Genomic DNA, 21,709 nt, shown 5'->3' with positions numbered 1-21,709 from the left:
AAGGGCCGAGCTTGAGAAACCCTGGAGCAGACGAGGGGAGAGTGTCCTCTAGGTCTGAGCTGCTCTTAAACGAATATATTTATTTTCTATCAGTTTTGGGGAACCTAGAAGCCTAGACTGCGGGGCATACATAGACAATATAAAAAAACCTGAAACTGAAAGTTCCTAGAATTCTTAAAGAAATCAGAGCGGACTGTAAAACATGAACATTAGGAAGGAGGTTTAAGAGGTGTATGTTCTCGCTTCGATGTGCATTGTTTCAGAAGCTTGCATTTGCCAGGAGGCTGTGCAGCGGCAGTCTCTTATAATGAGACGGGGAGAGACACAAACAGGACGGAAGAAGAGCACAGAGGACCCAGACACAGCCAATCTCGTTCTGATGAGTTCTGAGAGTTCTCGCTGAGGCTGGTCCGGTGGGGAGGGCAGAGGCAGGCTCTGGGGTGACCTCGATCACCATCTCCTGTCGCATCCCACCATGGTGATAAGTGGATGCTTGGTGTCCTAAGAAACAGCCAAGAAGATTCTAGTTTCCACAGTCCCCGCCTCGGCTCCAGCTCAGCGCAGCCACATTCAAGACTGGAAAGACCCAGTGGAGACGCTCCCCTCTGCAAACAGGGGGCTTGGACGAAGGGGCAGAAAAATCTCCCAAGGTAACTGCAAGGTCAAGCATTTCCTGAGATGTGTCTGACTCTCTGTGAAGGTTCGGGCATTACAAAAACTAAAGCCTTTAACAGATCATCTCCCAGAAGAACAAGATTTGGGATGGAGGCCTAAGATGTTGTTGCCGGAACAACCGACATGGACGGCAGCATCTGAGCTGGCCGCTGTCCTTGCGATGCCACCGGGCAGCAGGTGGAGTGCGCTGGGAGGTCACCATCAGCCCTGCAGAGTCCAGACGGCGGCCAGAGCATGGGCTCCTGGCGCCCTCTGCTGGCCACACACCCACACACCACCCTACTGTCCTGGACACAACAGTCCAGAAGAAAAGACACAAGGCAGAAGCAATCAAGAAAGAGGCACAGAACCACCGGCCGCCTCCACTGGAAAGCTGTTTGGGACTCAACCTCTATGAGCCATAGTTGGTAGCGAAAGTGAAAGTAGTTCAGTCGTGTCTGACTCTTTGTGACCCCATGCACTATACAGTCCGTGGAATTCTCCAGGCCAGAATACTGGAGTGGGTAGCCTTTCCCTTCTCCAGGGGCTCTTCCCAACCCAGGGATCGAACCCAGGTCTCCTGTATTGCAGGCGGATTCTTTACCAGCTGAGCCACAAGGGAAGCCCCCATAGTTGCTAAGTTGTTGTCTTTTAGTGTCTGACTGTTTTGTGACCCCCATGGACTGTAGCCCACCAGGCTCCTCTGTCCATGGGATTCTCCAGGCAAGGATACTGGAGTAGGTTGTCATTTTCTTCTCTGAGGGATCTTCCTGACCCAGGGATTGAACCCATGTCTCCTGCATTGGCAGGCGGATCCCTTACCACTAGCTGCTTCTTTATTCCCAATGCACTGAACAGGGAGGGAACCCAGAGAACACCCTGAAGGGGTTCGGGCATCCCAGCAAGGTGGCTGCTCAGGCAAGAATCTGCTCCTCCCTCTCCCGTGCCCTGTCCCCAGGCGAGGTGGGACCCCCGCCCCGGGTGCCCCGGCCTGCAGGAAGGCACCAGCTTCCCCCGCCCACTCCCCACGCGGAGAAAGCACCCCCACCTTTATTGAAGAACATGGAGGCCATCTGGCCCATCTCCACCCGGTCTGTGATCTCGAAAAGGTTCGATCCGCGTCTCTCTGTGGAGCCAAGAGGAAAGGGGGGTGTTTTTTTTTTCCCCCACGAGGACAAGTTCCTAGGGGGGGTGCTGGGCTCACTGAATCCTCCAGAATAATGAAATCCCAAGGGGCTCAGACGCTTAAGAAAACTTTTCCTCGTGTTTCCTGCTTGAAACATTTTTAAAAACAGCCATAGAGGAGGCTCCCTGGTGGTCAGGACTCTGAGCTTCCATCGCAGGGGTCATGGGTTTGATCCCCGGTCAGGCAACGAAGATCCCACATGCCTTGAAGTGCAGCCAAAAAAATAAATAAATAAAGGAAAAGAGAAAATGTCTATGGAAAGGGATCCAGGGATGCTCACTGTGGGGTGAGAGGGAAGGCGGGGGTGCCTCCCCAGCTCAGCTGGGCTCTGGGTGTGTGTCTGTCCGGTGGGTCAGGAAGGAGGAGGGAAGTCAGAGACCCGACACTGACTCGGGCTTCCAGGGGCCGAGGTCCAGGGCCCTCCCCACGCCGCAGACAACAGCTGGCCCGGGGCTCCAGGACTGCCGCTCTGCTGTATGATCCCTGTTGCCTTCCCAGGATCAGCCCTCAGGTGGGAAGTACTCTCAGAGGGTCTCTGCAGGGAGAACCCCCGCCCCCATCCTGAGCCCTCTCCATGAGGAAGGGGAACCCCATGGACCAGAGGGAAGCGCGGCCCGGCCTGGAACCCCAAGACTTACGCACAGACAGGATGGGCCGTTTCTCCGCCCGCTCGTAGCTGTCCTGGGCGAGAACATCACTGTCGGAGGCCGAGGAGGAGTCATTGTCGTCTTCCTCCTCCTGGGAGGGGGCGGGATGCGGAGGGTGAGGAAGACAGGAAAGAAAAAGGGGACACCCAAGGGAAAGCCTGCTTGCTTTCTCTCTTTCTAGAAGGTATCTGAGCAGGGAGCTTTCCATACTTCCGGGCTGTCACATCAGAGGGTCAGAGGCGCTCAGAGGGGAGGTGCAGCATGGGTCCTGGGATGAAGGTTCCCAGGTCGGAGGGAGGAGGGAGCAAGGAGGGGCTGCTCAGGGAGCACTGGGGGAGGAGGGAGCAAGGAGGGGATGCTCAGGGAGCACTGCGGGAGGAGGGAGCAAGGAGGGGATGCTCGGAGAGCACTGGGGGAGGAGGGAGCAAGGAGGGGATGCTCAGGGAGCACTGGGGAGGAGGGAGCAAGGAGGGGATGCTCAGGGAGCACTGGGGGAGGAGGGAGCAAGGAGGGGATGCTCAGGGAGCACTGGGAGAGGAGGGAGCAAGGAGGGGATGCTCAGGGAGCACTGGGGAGGAGGGAGCAAGGAGGGGATGCTCAGGGAGCACTGGGAGAGGAGGGAGCAAGGAGGGGATGCTCAGGGAGCACTGGGGGAGGAGGGAGCAAGGAGGGGCTGCTCAGGGAGCATTGGGGGAGGAGGGAGCAAGGAGGGGATGCTCAGGGAGCACTGTGGGAGGAGGGAGCAAGGAGGGGATGCTCAGGGAGCAGTGGGGGAGGAGGGAGCAAGGAGGGGATGATCGGAGAGCACTGGGGGAGGAGGGAGCAACAGCAGAGGCTGTGCATATTCTGGAAGGTGACATGGCTGCAAACTTCAGCTCTGGGCTAGGGTCCAGAGTGGGTCCAGGTTCTGGAGAAGGGAATGACAACCAACTCCAGTATTCCTGCCTGGAGAATTGCATGGACAGAGGAGCCTGGTGGGCTACAGTCCATGGGGTCGCAGAGTCAGACACAACTGAGTGAGTAACTTTCCTTAACTTTTCCGGGTCCCAGAGCTGCCCACGGTCAGGAGGGGGGAGTGGGGGAGGACTGGCCAGCTCTCTGCACACGGCAGCTGGAGCCCAGGGTGGCCCACACACCTGGCGGGTTTCCAGCCTCTTCCAGCGGAGCTGAGCGTTGGCTGCCCCCATGGCCTCCACCACAAAGGTAGTTGTCATGAAGCTGCAGGGAAAGCCCACGGGTTAATCGCCAAAGGCAGGGAGGAGGTTGGAGGAGGTACAGAATAAAAGCAAAAGCCATTGACAACCAGACCCGACCAACCAGCCAGCCCAAAGCATTCTCTGCTGAGGAAGGAACCGCAAGTCCCAGGATGGGTCTGACCCTGTAAGAAAGCATGTGTGCCTCCACAGCGCCTCGCACGCTCGCCCTGATATCTGTTTATATTTAGAATACATTCTCAGTACACAGGAGACCAGGGTGTGAATTAAGCTGATGGGAAGGAGAGAGTGTGACCTTGGGGGAGAGGTGACTCGGGGGCAAGGTGGTACAGCACCCCAGGAGGGGCCTGTTGGGGGCAGAGGTGGGAGAGATGGGGGGCAAGCAGACACCAGGTGAGGCTCTACCCTGGAAGCAGGAGGCTGGTCCACAAGGGGGCTGCCCGGAGCTTCTGGGAAGGGCAGCAGGCAGCTCTCACTTCTCCTTGTTGGGCAAGCGGTCAACCCCCAGTTACACATGCTGATGAACAGAGCACGGGTGTGGATAACTGAAAAGGATGCTTGGCTTTGGAATCGCCCTCTCCTTCTTACTTTGTCAGGAGGTGGAGGGGTACTTTTACTTTCCTAATAATCTGGCTAATATTAAAATAATTGTTATTTTAATGTTAGCTACTACAATAAATGAATAAAGAATGCAATAAATCAATATATTTAATGAATAAGTTAAAACATATTAATAGATTAGTCTAATAATCTGGCCTGAATCAAAACGGAGCCTGGGAGGTGGCATCAGACCTTTGTGCAAAGTAGGACTAGAATGAAGAGCATCATCTACTTTTCTTAAGGAAGCCGGAGAGAGCGGGGTGACAGCAGGAACGCTCTGTGAGCGGCCCTTATGGGGCAGGGCCGGGTTCCTGCTGCTGAAACCTGAGGGACCCTGTCCCTGCCGAAACGGAGCCGGTGGAACATTCAGGAACATTCACCTCCCTCTTTCTTGAAGCCGCTGGGCGGGCAGGCTTGCCGCAGGCCCCCCCGGCTCACCTCCAGCGCTGTCACCTGTTGCAGGCTGGCAGTCAGGGGGTGGGGACAGGGGCCCCGGGTTGAGGGGAGCGCCCAGGAATTAACCCACACTCAGTGGGGGTGGGGCAGCCAGCCCTGAAACTCCAGCCACGGCAGCTCCTCCTAGAAAGGTTTCTCATTATCTTGCCTAAGTGACCATTTTAAGGGCTTTCCATTGCCTCTTCTTTGGGGAAGTAAAACTAAAATCCATCTTAATTAAGGCATAAAGAGGCTCTCCAGGTTGCATGAAGCCAGCTCATTGATCATGCTGGAATATAATGGGTTGAGTGGGGGGTGGGGGCCCCTGCCTGGGGGGGCCCCAGTAACCACTTCCCTTTCAGGTGGCTGCCTGCACTGAAGGTCCTTTGAAGGGGATGGCGTAGTCACAGGAGGACAAGGACATCTAGGGCTCCCAGCCACAGAGCGTGCAGGATGTAATGAGCCCATGGTAACTTGAGGCTAGATACACCCCCCCAGAGGAAAACACGGGAAGGAAGGGGAAAAACAGGGACTTTTTCCCACCCTGTGCAGCCTCCTCTAGGTCTTAGTTGACTTCAACTACTAAATTCTGTGGGGCTTCCCAGGTGGCTCAGTGGTAAAGAATCCACCTGCCAACGCAGGAGATGTGGATTCAATCCCTGGGTCAGGAAGATGTCCTGGAGGAGGAAATGGGAAGCTCCTCCAGTATTCTTGTCTGGAAAATTCCACGGACAGGGAAGCCTGGCGGGCTACAGCCCATGGGGTTGCAAAAGAGCAACTAAACAAGTGACTTCTTGTTTAGTCACTAAACAAGAACAGAATCCCTCTCTAGCCTGGGGCACCTGCCTGTGAGTTCCCTGAGGAGTTGCCTGCAGAAGCACCAGCTGCCGCATGCCAGGTGAACCACGCACACCTGCCCAAGGTGTGGGCGCCCCAAAGGCTGGGCCTCCTGCTCACTGCTGGGCACGAAGCCATGTGACGTTAACACCTGGATATGACTGCACCTGCCTGCTTATCGCTGCTCGGTGAAACTATCTTAAACAAACTCTAAATTCCGAGCTGACTGCCAGGATCACCTGAAACGTTAGTCGGAGTCTCTTCTGTGGCTGGGTGGGAATTTCTCAGGGAACGAACGTCGATGGTCACATTCAGAAATTATGGGCACAACAGAGGAGGAAAGCCAGCCAGGGAAGAAACCCATGAGCCCCACGTGAGACATCCGGGAGCCTAACTGGAGGTCTTCGCTTGTTTTTTTTTTCCTACTAATGCTTTGCTGTGCCTCGGGGTATGTGGGATCTTCGTTCCCTGACCAGGGATGGAACCTGTGCCCCCTGCAGTAGAATCTCAGAGTCTTAACCACACTGGACCACAAGGGAAGTCCCTGGAGATCTTAACTTTCCAGAGATCGGGGGTGGGCAACTACTCCATCAGCATGAGCCCCCGAGACCTTTGGGCCTCCTCTCCTTGCTCTGCGAACCTGTTACCAGATGTCTTCTCGGGCTCCCCGGGGAGGCTCCCCCAGTTTCACCTCCAGCACCCCCACTCCAGGATGGCCTCTTACCTCATGAAGCCCAGGAATACCAGCAGCACCAGGCTGACCAGCCACCCGGCCGTGGCAAAGGCCTTGGGCATGGTGAGCGCACCGGTGCCCACGATGAGGTTGAACATATACACCAGTCCGACCTGGAACCGAGAGAGGCGACATCTGAGCCCAGCAATTGACGAGCCTCACCACCCCCAACGGCTCCCAAGGGTGACCCTGGTGACAACAAAACCCGTGGAGGCCAGGAGGCCTTAGCCCGGAGGGCATGTAGGAAGGGAGAGCTCCTCCCGGGTTCCAGGAAGGCAGGATCTGCAGCTGGATGCTGGGCGACGAAAGACCATGGTCCATCCATCTTTTCAAAATGTCTCTGGGGCTCAGTTTTATCCTCCTTTTTCGCGTCATCACCCCATCACCTCATCAGTGCATATTATTCGGAGCTGCGTCTTAGATGGTAGCTCTCTGCTCAACCTGACTTGCAGGTTTCCTGAGGACGGGCCAACACGTCTGGGGTGACCTGGCACACAGACCAACCCACGCTGCTGACCCTCCAAAAAATCCTACTTTTCCAAGACCACTGAGCATGCGACCCAGTCCTCCTCCCCACCCATCCATGCAACTGCCCTTTGGGACGTCAACATTCATGCTGGTTTCCCTTTTCCCGCCCTCTTTTTTTAAATTTGAGAGGGAATTCCCCAGGGGTCCAGTGGTTAGGACTTGGTGCTTCCCCTGCTGGGACTCAGGTTCAATCCCTGGTTGGGGAACTAAGATCCTCCTGCAAGCCTCGTGGCAGGGCCAAAATTAAAAAAAAAAAAAAAAAAAAAAAAAATTGAGATATAATAATTCACGTGCCATAAAATTCAGCCGTTTAAAGCACACAGCTTTTTAGTATATTCACAAGTTCTGCAGTCAGCACCACCATCTAATTCCATTTCATTATCCCCAAAGAAACCCCCTACTCACTGGGAGCCACTCCCAACTTCCTGTCACCCCTGGCACCCCACCTCCCAGTGGAACTGCTGAGTCACTGACTTCAGATTTGAAGCTTGAGTTCACACCAACTCCAGCTCAGCTAATTCCAATGATTCCTTTTTCAAGATCTCTACCGTGAAATTCTCTTCTTTGACCGGAAGCCTCTGCTCCCACACCCTGTCCATCCTCACCCATCTGCCTTTGTGCTCCCTGTTTTGCCCAGTCCCCCACCCTCCCTCCCCAGGCCTCCGGCTCCGCCGTGGCCTCACTGATGGGGTTGGCTGGCTCCTCAAAGCTCGCACGGCCCTTCCAGCTCCCCACATCTTCCCTGTTCTAACCTTTCTGATCCTGGGCCTCGGGCTTTGGAGATGAATCAGCACCCTCTTTCTCAGTTCCCTAATATGAAGCTGCTAAAGGCTTCTGGAATTCAAAAAAAATTCTAACGATGATGGGACTTCCCTGGTGGTCCAGTGGCTAAGACGCTGCATTCCCAATGCAGGGGCCCAGAGTCCATTCCTGGTCAGGGAACTGGATCCCACCTGCTGCAACTAAGGTTCAAAGGCTGCAACTCAAGACTCCGAACGCCACAACTAATATCCGGTGCAGCCAAATAAACAAATAAATAAAAAATATCTTTTTAAAAAATTTAAAAAAAACAATTCTAATGCTGAGTCCTCTGACAGATGAGGGTCCCTTCCCCTGTGGTTGCGGCATCAGATTTTCTTTCCTCCTCGTGGTGGACTTGCAAGCACGTCCCACGTAAAGGCTCCAAACCCAGACCCGGGGCTCCCGTCTCTCTCAGGTACACTCCCCAAGCCTCACGCCTCCCTTTTTCTTCTCCCTGCACCGAGCAGCTTGCAGGATCTCAGTTCCCCAACCAGGGATCAGCCCCTGGGCCTACAGCAGTGAAAGCACCAAGTCCTAACTGCTGGAACTCCAGGGAATTCCCAAGCCTGGGTCCTCCCGAACTCAAAAATCGGTGCCTCCTCCCTCCCCTGCTCCTGTCTCTGGGGACCCGCGTGCTTCCTCACTGAGAGGCTCAGCCCTGCCCCCAAGCTGGGCTCAGTTCTTTCTAGAACCCTCTCCTCCTCCCAGCTCTTCCCCTCTGCCTGCAAACACTCTTTGATACCTTTAACACACCGCTTTCTAACTTTCCCTTAACCAAGTCCTCCAGGAAGCAACTATGGGTTTCCCTGGTGGTTCAGATAAAGAATCCACCTGCCAATGCAGGAGACACAGGTTCGATCCCTGGCCCGGGAAGATCCCACATGCCACGGAGCAACTAAGCCCACGTTCCTAGAGCTCGTGGTCCTCGGCCACCGCAATGAGAAGCCCGAGTGCCGCAACTAGAGAGCAGCCCTCACCCCCCGAAACTGGAGAAAAACCCACGCGGCAACAAAGACCCAGCACAGCCAAAAAATGAGATAAAAAATAAGAAGCAACTATATCCTCTGCCTTCATCTCCCGCAGTTTGTGGTTTCCATCCCTAGAACTCTCTTGAAATTGCGTGCTTAAAAATCACCAATGACCAAACAAAAAACAAACAAAAAAGAAAAGTATAATCACCAATGGCCTCCTGTTTGCCTAACCCAACGGCTGTGTTAGTCTTTAACCTTTCTTACCGACGCTGGCAGTCTCTTTCTCTCTGTGTATCTCGTCCTCAGCAACATCACTTGATCCTACGGCTTTAATTATCACAGGGGACAGAAGAGGACTGTGCTTCTCTTAGGGCAAACCTTTCTGCCTGCTAGTCCCCTCCACCTAGACACCCCAGAATGGCCTCAGAACGGCCTTCCCCTCCATATCTCAGTGCTAATGACCTTATTCCTAGGAGCCTTCACAAAAGCACTTGCATACTTCTTTGGAACCATCCCTCTTCCCTCAACCATCAGGCGAGGTGTACAGAATCGATGGAAAAACTGGATTCCAAGAACACGAACGACTTCCATGGGGTTGGATGAACTGACAAGCAGGATGCTCAAGTGTGTGACTTCTTGACCTAAATAGGATTGACTGCGGAAGGCGGGGGCGGGGGGCAGGGCGGCCAACTTAGGAGGTCGGGCTGAACGTACACACATAACTATCCATAAAATAATCAACAAGCAGCTACCATACAGCACAGAGTCTTTCGTGGGTACTGTTCGCTTTATAACTCAAATGAATCATTTCTGGCCTGAACTACAACAGCAGGTTCCTAACTGATCTCCCTACGCTCCACTAAACCGTGTGCTGCATTCTAAATCAGAAACGCACAAACTAGGACCCATTCTCAGACGAGCCTCAGTTGGATTTAAAAGGAAGAAGTAAGGAGTGTCGGTCACCATCCTGGGGCCCATCACAGGGAGGCTGGAGGGGCCAGGCGGTGGTTAGGAAGGGAGACAGGCCTCGGGGCAGGGGCTGACTGGCAGAGTGCTGGACAAACGGGAGGGCGTCCTCTAGAGAGGACACAGCTCTGCCCAGGGTACCAAGCTTCTGTGCCTCCCACCCAGCCCCTCAACCCCCACCCACCACGGGATGGGGCGGGGGAGGCGGTGCCCACTCCAACGCCGCTCCCACTGCAAAGCCCCTCCCAGTCTCCCGGGTCTTTCTTGCTCCCAGTCTCAAAGCCCTGGATTGAGAGCACTTCTGATGCCCTAGTTTGGGTTTTTGGTGTTGATGTGTTTATCTTTCCTGTTACTAAACCCGAGGCTTGCTGCGTCTCACTGCGTCTCTCTGCATTTCTCGGGGTGCCTGGCAGATGGCCTCGAGACGGGAATCCTCGGTGGCCCCGGCTCAGTTCCCTCTGCCGTGAATCTGACAGTCTTTGTCCCAGTCTCACTTTGATCCTGGAGGCAGATCCCAGTCCTGTGTTAAACGTTCTAGTCTCATCTCAATCCCTAGACGGATCCGAGAAGGATCAAGAGAAGTCTGAGCTGTCTTCCTCTGGCTCTCGATTGGATCACACCACCAGCACGAGATGCTTCCCCTGCCGAGAGTCCTGGCCCAGGGTGACGTTGCAAGAATAAATGTGAGGGTGACAGCTGACCTTTTGAATTGACTTTTCAAAGATGTGAACGTCCTCAGGCTAACTTTGACTTTGTGTGTGTGTTAGTCGCTCAGGCGTGTCTGATTTTTGCAACCCCATGGACTGCAGTCCGCCAGGCTCCTCTGTCCATGGGATTTCCCAGGCATGACTACTGGAGGGAGTTGCCACTTCCTACTCCAGGGGATCTTCCTGACCCACGGATCGAACCCGAGTAGACTTTTTACTGCTGCGCCAGTCGGGAAACCCCAACTTTGACTTTTGCTGGGGTTAATTTCAATGACTGGCACTTGGAGCGGAGTACCTCCAGGCGTGGGCGGGTGTGGGTCAGTGAGCTCGCCCAGGTCTGCTCGTTTGCTCGCTTACTCAACGGCTACTGAGAGTGTCCAGTGATCCTGGCCTTGTGCTCAGAATCCGGGGGACGACACGGAGCAAGATGAGCAAGAGGACACAGACAAGAAAACAAACAATGGTCACCACCTCGGAGAAGCGTTTGGAAGGAAAGAGCCAGGGCTCAGTGACAAAGAATAATGGGGCAGCACCTCCGGGAGAGGGTGGCCTTATGGGGACATCCAAGCCAGGAGCTGAAGGCTCAGCGGGAGCCGTCCAGGCAAAGGGCCAGGGAAGCGACTGGCAGGGATGAAGGCCTAAGGTGGGAGAGGGGGAGGGACATTCCAGGAGGTGAGGCTAGTGTGGCTGGAGCATGGCCAGCAAGGCTGCAGACAGACTCCCCAGCCCTGGTGCACGGGACAGGGAGTCCGACGCCACTGCAGGAGTGTGTGCAGGGCACTGAGAGACCAGGCCCCGGGCGAGGGCCTAACGTCTGATCTTCCAGCAGCTTCATTCCTTGCATGTTGCTTTTTTTTTGGCCACACTGCAGCGTGGTATGTGTGTTTGCATACACTCAGTCGTGTCTGACTCTTTGTGACCCATGGACTACAGCCTGCCAGGCTCCTCTGTCCTGGAATTCTCCAGGCAAGAATACTGGAGCCGCCTGTCATTTCATTCTCCAAGGGATCTTCCAGACCCAGGGATTAAAGTCGCATCTCTGGCATCTCCTGCACTGGCAGGTGGATTCTGTACCACTTCTAATTCCCCGACCAGGGATCGAACCTGTGCCCCCTGCAGTGGAAGCACAAAGTCTTAACCACTGGACCGCCAAGGACGTCCCCTGCATATCGCTTTTATAAGTGGTAACACTTATGAAGAGCAGAACCTTATTTCTTTACGGAAAATGGCTCTGGTGATGGTTCTCACGATAGAAGTTAAGAGAAGGCAAAGAGACCTAAGAGAGTGATGGTTCTCGGCCAGAAGTTTTATAGGAATGTGAATTCCCTGGTAGCCCAGTGATTAGGACACCACACTTCCAACACAGGGGGCACAGGTTCAATCCCTGGCTGGAGAACTAAGATCCAGCAAGCCACGACACAGCCCTCCCCTCCCCACTCCCCCAAAAAAACTTTCATGGGGAAATTAAGAAGTACAAGAGGCATTTGTGAATTCAAAGATGGCTGAAGGTGTTGGGATGTAAAAGTCAAGGGTCTAATGTCTAGCAGGGTTTCTCAGACAGAGCATTGGTGATACTTGGTGGCAGGTTATTCCTTGTTGTGGGGGTCTGTTCTGTGCATTGTCAGGGTGTTTAGCAGCATCCCTGGCCTCTAGCCACTAGACTCCAGTAGCCCCCACCTCGCCCCTGTGTTGTGACAGTCACGGGGTCTCCAGACATTGCCAAACGTCCCCTGGTAGGCAAGACAGCCACTAGCTGAGAACCACTGCTGATAAACGCGTAGTGAAATAATCACACTCCCAACAGAAACTTCCAATAGATCTCAGTGAAAAAGACCCTTTAAGAACCTGACAAAGAAGTTAATTAGTGATCAACTGTTGGCAGTTAGGAGCAGAGATGGGTAATCCCATTTGTCTTGGGTTGTTGCTATTTTTCAGTTTGAGGCTAGTATTGTGGGCCTGGGGGTGGCGGAGCGGGGGGAACCCTATAGGAAAATGTATGGGGTCTCCACCTTCCTGGCCAGAGTTAAACCGTCTTTACTTTCTGTCAAGGGGATCAGTAAGGACCAAACCCAAGGAGCAGAGCAAAGAGGAAGCAAACCTGAGCTGAGCGCCAGGTCGGGTGGAAGGGAGTTGCGAGGCAGGAGGAAGCCAGTGTGTGTGTGGGGTCCCCTCTCCTGCTGGTTGGTGACTGTTCTGTGGGGACCGCCAGGGAGGCAAGACTGAAAGCAGAGGAGTAGCGCCCTGCTGAGGTCTCAGTAAAGCGGCCCTGCAGACCGAGCTTCCTCCCATTCTTGACTCTTCCCTGTGGCTGACCCGGAGAAGGCACAGTTCCCCTGGGAAGGCTGACCCGCCACCCCCTACCACGCTCTAGGGGTACAGCGCAATGTCCCTGTGGCCTCACCCACGGATGCGCACGAGGTCGGAGTCACCAGCATCTTTCAACAGCTTCCCCAACGACAGTTGTCACAGGAAACAGAAGGTGGTGGAGATGGGGAAGCAACAACTGGGGTTTCAGGCCGCGAAACAAGCCCTCTTTCCTTCGAAAGCACCGTCACCCATCTTCAGTAAGACGGGCTGGCGGGGAGGCGGCCTCAGCAGCCACCTCTCCGTGGGCGGGGACCCCCTTCTTCCTCTATTCCGACCACGGGATCCCTTCAGTCCCGTGCCACTTGCAGTCCCCATACACGGGGGCACAGACAAGCCTGTTCTGAGATCACCCGTGAGGGCGAGGTGCACAGGCCTGAACCATGCTCTCTGACCCCCACTGTCCTCAAGAGGGCTTGTCATCTGAGTCCTCTGCGAGGCTCATCACACGTCGGCGATGCAGAAGAACGCAGGCGAAGGCAAACACCCCTGACACCCACGAGTGGCGGGAACTCACCACAGGCCACACAGACGCAGGGAGAGGCATGGGGCTGGGAACGCAGCGCTCCGTGTCAGGCTCTCCCAAGGCAGCCAGCACGGTTCCGCCTGTGCTCTGCTGAGTGGGGGTTCAGCTGCAGGGGAAAGCAGAGCCTGCAGTCCCTCTGGGCTCAGTGCGGGGAGTCGGGGTGGGGGGTGCATCTCCAACCCTCCTGCTGGTCTCACAGGGGATCAAGAACCATTCTTGCAGGATGGCAGAGTTCCAGAAACCTCAGGCTGGAGGCGTGTTCTCCGCTCAAACCCTGACTGCCAACTCCTGCTTAGTGCCACCTCAGCCTCAGTACCATCCACATTCCCCCACCTCTCTCTCCACCAGCAGGATTAGAGAATGCGAGCTGCTGTTTATGGCCAATACCCAGAGGAGGCCCTTGAATGCAGATCTTGAACAACACTCAACACATAGGAGATGGAGGGAAAGAGTTTTAAAAAGCGGAATTTGCTGAGGCTTTTAGGTCTCACTGCCCCATTTCCTGTGGGCACATGCTGACATGTCAGATGATTACTGCACAGCTGGAGGCCCAAGAAAAGTGGGCACATCAAAGGCTTTCCTTCCCAAGGCTCAGCTACAGAAATAACTCATTTCCTCGCCTCTAAGCTTACAGATGTTGGAAGATAATGCAGGAGCTGTAGTGACGTTTAAAGACAGTGTGGACATGTCACTGCTGATACACAGAGGAGGCTGTGAGCTGTTACATAATTCCACAGATGAAAGGAGCATGATCCGATCCATTTCAAGGTTCAAAAAGACTAAACCTGATAAATTACGAGGTGAAGGGGCTTCCCTGGTGGCTGAGGGGTAAAGGATGTGCCTGTCAGTGCAGGAGATGAGGGTTCGATCCTTGGTCCGGGAAGATCCCACATGCCCCAGAGCAGTTAAGCCAGTGACCCACAACTACTGAGTCTGTGCTCCAGATCCCGGAGTCGCAACTACTGAAGCCCACATGTCCTAGAGCCCACGCTCCACTGAAACAAGAGAAGCCACTGCAATGAGAAGTCCAAGCACCGTACCTGGAGAGTAGCCCCCTGCTGGTCACAACTAGAGAAAAGCCCATGTAGCAATGAAGACCCAGCACAGCCAAAAAAAAAAAAATTACGAGGTGAAGAAGGGGCCCTTAGAGTCACACGTGACTGGCACAGGACCTTGGTGTGAGGGTTTTTCTCAGCTGTTCTCAGAGGTGCTTCCTTATCCATCACATCACCACTTCACAGAGACAGAGCATGGGTCCCCAGGGAAGTGCAAACAGGTCAGCTGTTTAAGGTTAGGGGCTTTCTAGAAAGAGGACTTTGCTACTTAAGGCAGTGCTGCCTTTTCTTGGGATACTTAGCAGCACTGGGATACTTGGTAGCAACATGAATCAATCATTTGATTATTCCAATCCTCCAATCCTTCAACTATTCACCCAGGCCAAGAGGTCTCCGTGATGGAACCATGACCAATCTGCTACAACACAAAGAAGATAAACTGAGTGTATGTGTGAGGGTAACGCAGACCCACAACAGTGAGAAATCCATCATTGTAACTGTTCTAATTACAGGCTCCAGCGAACCACAACTGGAGGTCTCCGCGTGCTTTCTCTGCCTCTTACGCCATTCAAGACTATAAAAGTTGTGCAACATAAAGTTCAGCTAAGAAGTGAAATGGTTTCAAACTGCTGAATGGAGCAAAACCCAGAGTCGACAGCTGACAGCACACATCCACCTGAACTGACCTCACTGTCTGCAAGTGACAGCAGCCCTGAGATAAAAATAAGGGGCAAGCAAGTCCATTTTGTCTTCCTGACCACGCTCTGATCAACACGTAAAGAGTTAACAAATCTGACTCTCATCCTCTGTTCACCACGGCTTGCTGCTGACTCGGGTTCCCAGACTCCAACCGTGAAAGCCGCAGGAAGCAGTGTGCTTCTCTAGAAGCCAAGGGCACCGATGTGGGCAAAATAGGCCCCCAAAGTGAACTCACGTAGGGAGAATAGAGCTCCCCGGTCTCTGTGATTTCGCCTGCCATTTCCCAAAGTGAGGAAGGCTCCCTCAGCGGTCAACGCTCCTTCTACGCCGGAGTGGCAGCTGCTGCAGCTCCCTGGAAAAAGAACAGACTTCAGCTTTCTCATGGATTTAGACAGTGGTTGGGGATGTCTGCAGGGCCACCCCTTCCCTGTCCTTTAATCAGACACTTAAGGCCTCAGGGGCTTCCTGGGTGGCTCACACAGTGAAGAATCTGCCTGCAATGCAAGAGACATGGGTTCAATCCCTGGGCTAGGAAGATCAATGGCAACCCACTCCAGGATTGTTGCCTGGAAAATCCTATGGACAGAGGAGCCTGGCGGGCTACAGTCCATGGGGTCGCAAAGAATCGGACACAACTGAGCGACTAACACTTTATGGCCTCAATATCTGTCACCAGACAGCCGGGACAGAAGTATCTCCCTGTATGATGACACCTGGGTGGTCTCTTCCTACCTTTCCCTGGCTGTGCAGGGCATGCATTCATTGCTGCTCAGACTGCAAGTAATTTAAGGATCCTTGGATGCCACCAAGTCTCACCCAGCACACACTCTGGTTATCCACATTCAATGCCAGCAACAGCGAGCTCACGATCGCAACAGGGTAGCCAAGTAACTGCCTCCCCCGCCTGGGGCAAGGGGCTAGCGGCTTTCCGAGGTCACTCCCCAACCCAACTCCTCGTCCCAGAGCTTCGTTCAGGGCCTCCGCTCCACGTCCCCCAACCTGCCCTGGGGCTCTCGCTCCTCTGCGATCCTCTTCCATTTTCCTCCCCTCTCCTGAAGGAGCCCCGAGCCGAGCACGACCCCAGCCCACCCCAGCCTCTCGCCCCGACACCTGCAGCGAAGCCGGCTCCGGGCCGCCGCGGCCGCCGCCTGCGATCCCCGGGGCTGCGGCCGGCGCCAGCTGTCCAGCACCAGCGCCCGCAGCGCGCATGCGCCCGCGCCGGGAGCCCACCTTTTCCGCGCGCGCCGCGGGCGGGGCGCACGGCGCGGATTGGGCGCCTCGCGGGGCGGGGACGCGCGCGCGCCTCCGCGGCCGCCGTCTGCGGGGCGGAAGTGGGCGGGGGCGCACGGGGCGGATTGGGCGGGGTTCCTGGGGACGGGGGCCGCTCGCGCGCCTCGGCGGCCGCCGTCTGCGTGGCGGAAATGGGCGGGGCGCGCGCCTACGCGCGTGCGCGAGGGGCGGCCGTCGGCCCGGCGGGGAAAGTTGGGGCCGGGTGCGAGAGGTGGGCGCCTGTCCGGGCAGAGGAGCGGCTGTGGATTTGGCCGTCCCCGGGACCCCAGTGGTCGTGGGGTTCGAGAAGCGTAGGCTGTGACCCCTCATAAAGGGCAGGCGATCGAGGCCTTCAGCCCGCCTCCCTCGAAAGTGGCCCAGGATGGGGCCCGGATGGCTCGCGAGAGCCTCCTGGCGGGAGGGGAGTTCGCTGGGAAAAGGGGTTGGAAACAGGTTTACGACGCGGCAGAAAATTAACCGTGGCGGGCGGCGTCTTAGGACTGGGGCAAGTGATGGGAGTTTCGGTGATAAATCTTGGTGCTTGGCTGTGAGGCCCATGCTTGATGGCTCCTTGAGATGCGAGTCCAGGATTGTTTAATTGTCTTTCACCAGCCCGGTTCCCCTCCTTGCAAGGGGTTTAAAGGCCGTGTTCTCTGAAGTGTTTGGAAAGGAAGAAGGATGGAGGCTCTCTCTTCTGACAACTTAGCCCCGGGAGGCGTTTAGCGAATTGAGAGCCCAGGCTCCCACCCTAAGTGGGAGGAAACTCAGGTGCTGAAATCTTTGCCTCCCTGCTAGCTGCAGGCTGCTACCATGAGGCTAAATCAGAACATCTTGCTGCTGGGGAAGAAGGTGCTGCTGGTCCCCTACACCTCGGAGCATGTGCCCAGGTAACCACTCCCCTGACATGGGCTGCAAGCCAGTTCTCCAGGGGTCAGCGAGGAGGGTCAGCCTATCTTAGCCCAAATCTCAGAGGCTGTTTTTCTCCGAGGAGGAGAAACATTGGTGCGAGAGGTCATTGCAAATAGGAAAAACTGAAAACTGAAGCAGAGGGCAATGACCTCCCTGGAGGTAGTAACCAGTCCCCCTGTATCTCCCTTTCACCCCGCCTCAGCTTCCTTCTTGGCCTTTCAGCAAGGAATTCCTTTATGTAAACTACATGTGGGTGAGGAAGAAAACGTATTGTCTTCTCTTCTGATTGTAAAAGTGTGCCGCCCCTCTGGTGCCAGTAAATAGGCTCAGTTCTTGGAGACTGAATGCTCACCTGTTGTAAAACTGAGCCGACGGGTTGTTGTGAGGTCTGTTGTTTGGAACGGCCAGGAATGAGTCACAAGGTGAGGCTCTTGTGGTGGCCGTTAGAGAATGTCTGGTAGAGAGGGCTGGTGGTGCTGTGGGCGTGTATTCTCTGCTTGTGGTTTTCCCTTGGGGGGTTTCTGGCACCCTGCCTTCGTGGAGATCTGTCCAGCCTTCTTTGCTGAGTTCGGCTTGCCATTACATCTCAGGAATTTGAGAAATGTTTAGCTTCCGGCTGCTCCCCCACACTGACCCCTGCGACAGGAGAGAAGGCTGAACAGATAGGACTGGCTCCTGCTGTCTCTGGCTACTGGGCGTGCGGCCTTCTGCCGTAGGAGCCATTATAACCCTTTCTTGGATCTTCTCTGGCCCTCTGTTAGCCGTAGGGGTTTGCCTCTCAAGCATCCGTTTCTTCATCTCATAAAACGTCAAGACTTAGGCTTCTAAATCGGTCCTGCTTGCTGAAGGCTGCCCCTCCGCCCCTGTAGGTACCACGAGTGGATGAAATCAGAGGAGCTGCGGCGTTTGACGGCCTCAGAGCCACTGACCCTGGAGCAGGAGTACGCGATGCAGCGCAGCTGGCGGGAAGACGCGGACAGTGAGCAGCGGAGGAGGCCCGGGCTGGGCCGGCTGTGGGAGGGCTGATTCCAGAGGCCTTCCTGGGTTCCCTCCCTTTCCCATTCCCTGCTGGGGCCCCAGAAAGTTTGCCAAAAAAAAGCACTTTGTGAAAAGCTGGGGAGGTGCCTGAAACCCTTAGACTGTGATGCCCCCTGAAGCCAGACCCCGAAGGTGGGGGCTGATGCTTCTGCTCTCTTGCCCACTCACTGCACCAGGCCTGGAGGGATTTAGAGAAAAGAAAGCTTGTGGGGCTCTGGCTGTAAATCAGGCTGCACCTCTTGTGCCCCTCGCTGCAAGCCCAGTTTGGTCTTTGAGTCACACCCCCCTCTGAGAATGCAGTCCCTGTTTGCAGAAGGCCACTGTCTCCTGCAGGAGGCTGCTTTTGGGCTTTGTAATCAGCGGGAGAAAGTGCCAGGTCCCCTTTTCTGCCAGATTCAGAGACAGGGCCGGTTCTCTGGCTCAGGTAGGAAGACTGGCCTCCGCCCTCCTGTGGGGAGAAGGTGACGACCCCGTCTCCCCCCTCAGAGTGTACCTTCATTGTGCTGAATGCAGAGAAGTGGCAGGCCCAGCCGGGCACCAGCGAAGAGAGCTGCATGGCGGGAGATGTGAACCTCTTCCTCACGGATCTCGGGGACCCCTCCTTGGGGGAGATCGAGGTCATGATTGCAGGTTTGTTCCACCTGGCCCTGCCCTCCCTCCCCTCTTGCCCTCAGATCTGCTGAACCTGAAGCCGTCGAAGCTGCATAAGGCACCCAAAGAGCTCGGTGCAAGGCCCTGGCCTTGGTGAGCCCAGCACCTGGCCGGGCAGACCACACTTGGCATCCTGTTAGCCTCGCGGCTCACCCTTGTGGTTCGTTTTATTCCCATCTCATGCGTAGGTGTGAACTTAACCTTTGGTTTTAGGATCTGCAGGCTGCAATCTGCCCCATATTTGGGGTGGACTGGGGACCCCCCCAAAATCAGTGCTCTTCCCTGGAGCATCTTCCTATGCCGTGAAGAGCCCCCCGTTTCTGTGTCCATCGTGTGTTCTCTTTCTAAAGGGCTGTGTGCACGTGCTCGTGGGGCAGCACACTGAGCTGAAGGGGTCAGTTTTGGGGTCAGGTTGCTGAGTGTTGCTGATCTGTGAGATCTTGGGCGAATCATTTAACTTTTCTGGGCCTGTCTCTTCATCTGCAGAATGGCACCCATATCTGCAAGCTTCCTAGGGTTGTGAGCCGGGCATGTAGTGTCAGTGACACTTATCATTCCTCCTAGAGCCCAGCTGCAGGGGCCAGGGCCTGGGCACGGAGGCTGTCCTCATGATGATGCTTTATGGTGAGGAGGGCCGGGCAGGTGGTTCCAGGGGAGGCAAGGAGGTGGGGGGTGAACCCTCAGGCCCAGGGGTGGGGGCAGGTGGGCTGGAGGGGGCTGGGAGGGACAGAGGGCTTCATAGTGCAGCTGACCCTCTCTGATCCCTTCCGAAGGAGTGACCAGGCTAGGTCTGACCAAGTTTGAGGCTAAAATTGGACAAGGAAATGAACCAAGCATCCGGATGTTCCGAAAGCTTCACTTTGAGCAGGTCAGGCTGGTGCTGGTGAGAGGGTGAGGCCTGGGTCTGGGTGGGGGGCCCGGTGGTGCTCGGACTTGGGGCTGTAACTTAGCTGGCCCTGCTCTGTCCCTGGCGCACATAGGTGGCTGTGAGCAGTGTCTTCCAGGAGGTGACGCTCAGACTGATGATGAGTGAGCCGGAGCGGCAGTGGCTTCTAGAGCAGACCAGCCATGTGGAAGAGAAGCCCTATAGAGAGGGGGCGTCAGAGCCCTGCTGACAGCCGGCACGTGGACAGGCCTCCCCGTGTGGATGGGTGTGGAAGCCCAGAGCCCTGCCGCAGGTGAACGGATGGAGCCTGGGGCGCAGGATGTGCTGGCCCTGCTGCAGGCTGGGAATCTCCTTATGGGGCCCTTCAGACTCTGGGCTGGACTCAGCCTTGGCCTCCTTCTGGCTGGTGCTGTGGCTGGGCTACTCCAGGGTCAGCCCCTCCTCCTGGCCAAACCTGGACTCAGACTGGAGTGGGTGGCCCGAGTCCACAGGCGGACGGGCAGGTAGAGGCGGAGCTGGGGACCGGGGGCGGGTGGGGCCTCCCTTTCCCCCAGAGGGGCCGCCCAGGCTCGGGTGGGAGTAAAGCGCACTGCACGCAGCTGGCCCTGTTCTCTCACTGGGCTGACGGTGTGGGGAGCTTGGTGCTCAGTCGTCCTGCAGAAGCGGAAGGATGTGCCCCCGGGAGGTTTGGAAAGGAAGGTCAGCCCTGAACGACAGCCCAGTGGCTGGGAAAGGGGGTGGGTGTCCTGGTCTTTGGAGCCAGATTTGAGGGCGGGGTACATTAGTTCTGGATACAGCTCCGTGTGGCTGGAGCACCCCCCACCCCCCGATGAAGCTCGGGCCTCCTGCTCAGCTGCAGGGGCTGCGGGAGGAAGCAGAGGCCACCTGGCCGCGGCCTCCTGAAGGCACCTTGCTCTCCCCGGCTCATCCCGCCACCCCGGGAGCAGCTCCACCTGCCGAGGCCACGAGGGGGCGCCTGTGGCACAGGCCTGAGATGGCCGGGCTGCATGGCAACCAGCGCTTAACTGGCAGCCGGGCACCTCAGAGCCAGCCGGGCAGCCTTTGACGTCTGTCTCATTACGCCCCGTCGTAGCCCGGTGGCATGGTTTCAAAACACAATCGGAGAAGAGACCTTTGAGGGCACCTAGGGTATTTTCGTGGAGAAGGAAATGGCAACCCACTCCAGTAGTCTTGCCTGGGAAATCCCATGGACAGAGGAGCCTTGGCGGGCTACAGCCCGCGGGGTCGCAAAGAGTCAGACACGACTGAGGGAGGAGCAGGCGCTCGCCAGAGGCCCCAGAGCTTTTGATGGCAGAGCCAGGACTGTGGCTGAGGACTCCCAGCTCCCAGGCCTCACCAGGTAGGAACGTGGAAAACTAGAATCTAAAATACGCCTGAGTGCTTTCTTGGTGGCTCAGTGGTAAAGAATCGCCCCCTGCCAATGCCGGGGACGCGAGTTCCAGCCCTGGTCTGGGAAGACTCCCACATGGCAGAGCAGCTGAGCCTGTGCATCGCAGCCACTGTGCTCTGGAGCCTGGGAGCCGCAGTACTGAGGTCTGTGGGCACCACAGCCCGTGCTCTGCAACAAGAGGAGCCACCGCGGTGAGAAGCCCACGCCCCACCACTGGAGAGCAGCCCCTGCTCACTGCGGCTAGAGAACAGCCCGCGCAGCATGAACACCCTGCACAACCATAAATAAAATCATTAACAAAACATGCCTGAACCTAACACACAGACTGCTTGCCGGGGCCCCAGGCCCCTCCGTGACAGTTGCCTCTGAGCCACCTGTTCCTTCCACCTGTGCGAGCTTAATCAGAGTCAAAAGTCCTTAGGGCCTCCCCACCCAGCAGGTGAGGTAGGGAGGGCCCCTGCCCAGCCTGGTGGGGCCGACGCACCTGCAGGGGACCTCCATCAGAGGTCACGGTGGAGGCAAGGGTGAGTGGGGTCAGGCCAGGCCCAGACTAACTGCTGCAGTTGTTGGTGCTGTGATAAGGGTTTGGGGAGATTTCACCAGTGGTGGAATTCTAACCTTA

The 21,709-nt window shown here is 56.1% G+C and overlaps 2 protein-coding genes across 34 annotated transcripts in view; one reads left to right on the top strand and one right to left on the bottom strand.

Moving 5' to 3' along the window:
• SLC38A12 (solute carrier family 38 member 12) overlaps positions 1-16,123 on the bottom strand; it is a 52,900-nt gene extending 36,777 nt beyond the window's left edge. For 2 of the 7 annotated variants that reach the window (XM_081575164.1, XM_081575165.1), the window contains exons 1-7: positions 16,034-16,123; positions 15,159-15,275; positions 13,161-13,275; positions 6,298-6,419; positions 3,624-3,705; positions 2,479-2,578; positions 1,703-1,780 (exon numbers count right to left, since the gene is read on the bottom strand). In XM_081575164.1, coding sequence (XP_081431290.1) covers positions 1,703-1,780; positions 2,479-2,578; positions 3,624-3,705; positions 6,298-6,419; positions 13,161-13,190 — 412 coding nt within the window. In that variant the 5' untranslated portion in view covers positions 13,191-13,275; positions 15,159-15,275; positions 16,034-16,123. The remainder of the gene's footprint in view (positions 1-1,702; positions 1,781-2,478; positions 2,579-3,623; positions 3,706-6,297; positions 6,420-13,160; positions 13,276-15,158; positions 15,276-16,033) is intronic. The other 5 variants (XM_081575158.1, XM_081575160.1, XM_081575159.1 and 2 more) reach the window with 3 other exon arrangements.
• Positions 16,124-16,367: 244 nt separating this feature from the next.
• On the top strand, positions 16,368-21,389 carry NAT9 (N-acetyltransferase 9). Of its 27 annotated transcripts, none has more exons than XM_081575157.1 (8): positions 16,368-16,424; positions 16,994-17,079; positions 17,304-17,523; positions 17,971-18,080; positions 18,626-18,769; positions 19,355-19,414; positions 19,567-19,658; positions 19,771-21,389. In XM_081575157.1, exons 4-8 carry the CDS (start codon positions 17,984-17,986, stop codon positions 19,903-19,905), a joined length of 528 nt encoding a protein of 175 aa, XP_081431283.1. In that variant the 5' UTR covers positions 16,368-16,424; positions 16,994-17,079; positions 17,304-17,523; positions 17,971-17,983; the 3' UTR covers positions 19,906-21,389. The 27 variants fall into 27 exon arrangements, with proteins under 27 accessions (XP_081431283.1, XP_081431269.1, XP_081431263.1 ...); XM_081575143.1 differs by having other exon boundaries at positions 19,564-19,658; XM_081575137.1 differs by having other exon boundaries at positions 19,564-19,673.
• Positions 21,390-21,709: the final 320 nt, after the last annotated feature.

Source organism: Giraffa tippelskirchi, chromosome 3 (genome assembly GCF_054371585.1).
Source record: "Giraffa tippelskirchi isolate mGirTip1 chromosome 3, T2T-mGirTip1v1.2.pri, whole genome shotgun sequence".
In the NCBI taxonomy this organism is placed as follows: Eukaryota; Metazoa; Chordata; class Mammalia; order Artiodactyla; family Giraffidae; genus Giraffa; species Giraffa tippelskirchi.
This window is presented reverse-complemented; position numbering and strand designations above follow the sequence as displayed.

Bases quoted from the DNA above. Each gene is read 5' to 3' on its own strand.
- NAT9 (XM_081575127.1), top strand. From the start codon at position 17,003: ATGAGGCTAAATCAGAACATCTTGCTGCTGGGGAAGAAGGTGCTGCTG. The intron at 17,080-17,970 runs GTAACCACTCCC...CCGCCCCTGTAG, and splicing joins ACCTCGGAGCATGTGCCCAG to GTACCACGAGTGGATGAAAT. The intron at 18,081-18,625 runs GTGAGCAGCGGA...CTCCCCCCTCAG, and splicing joins CTGGCGGGAAGACGCGGACA to AGTGTACCTTCATTGTGCTG.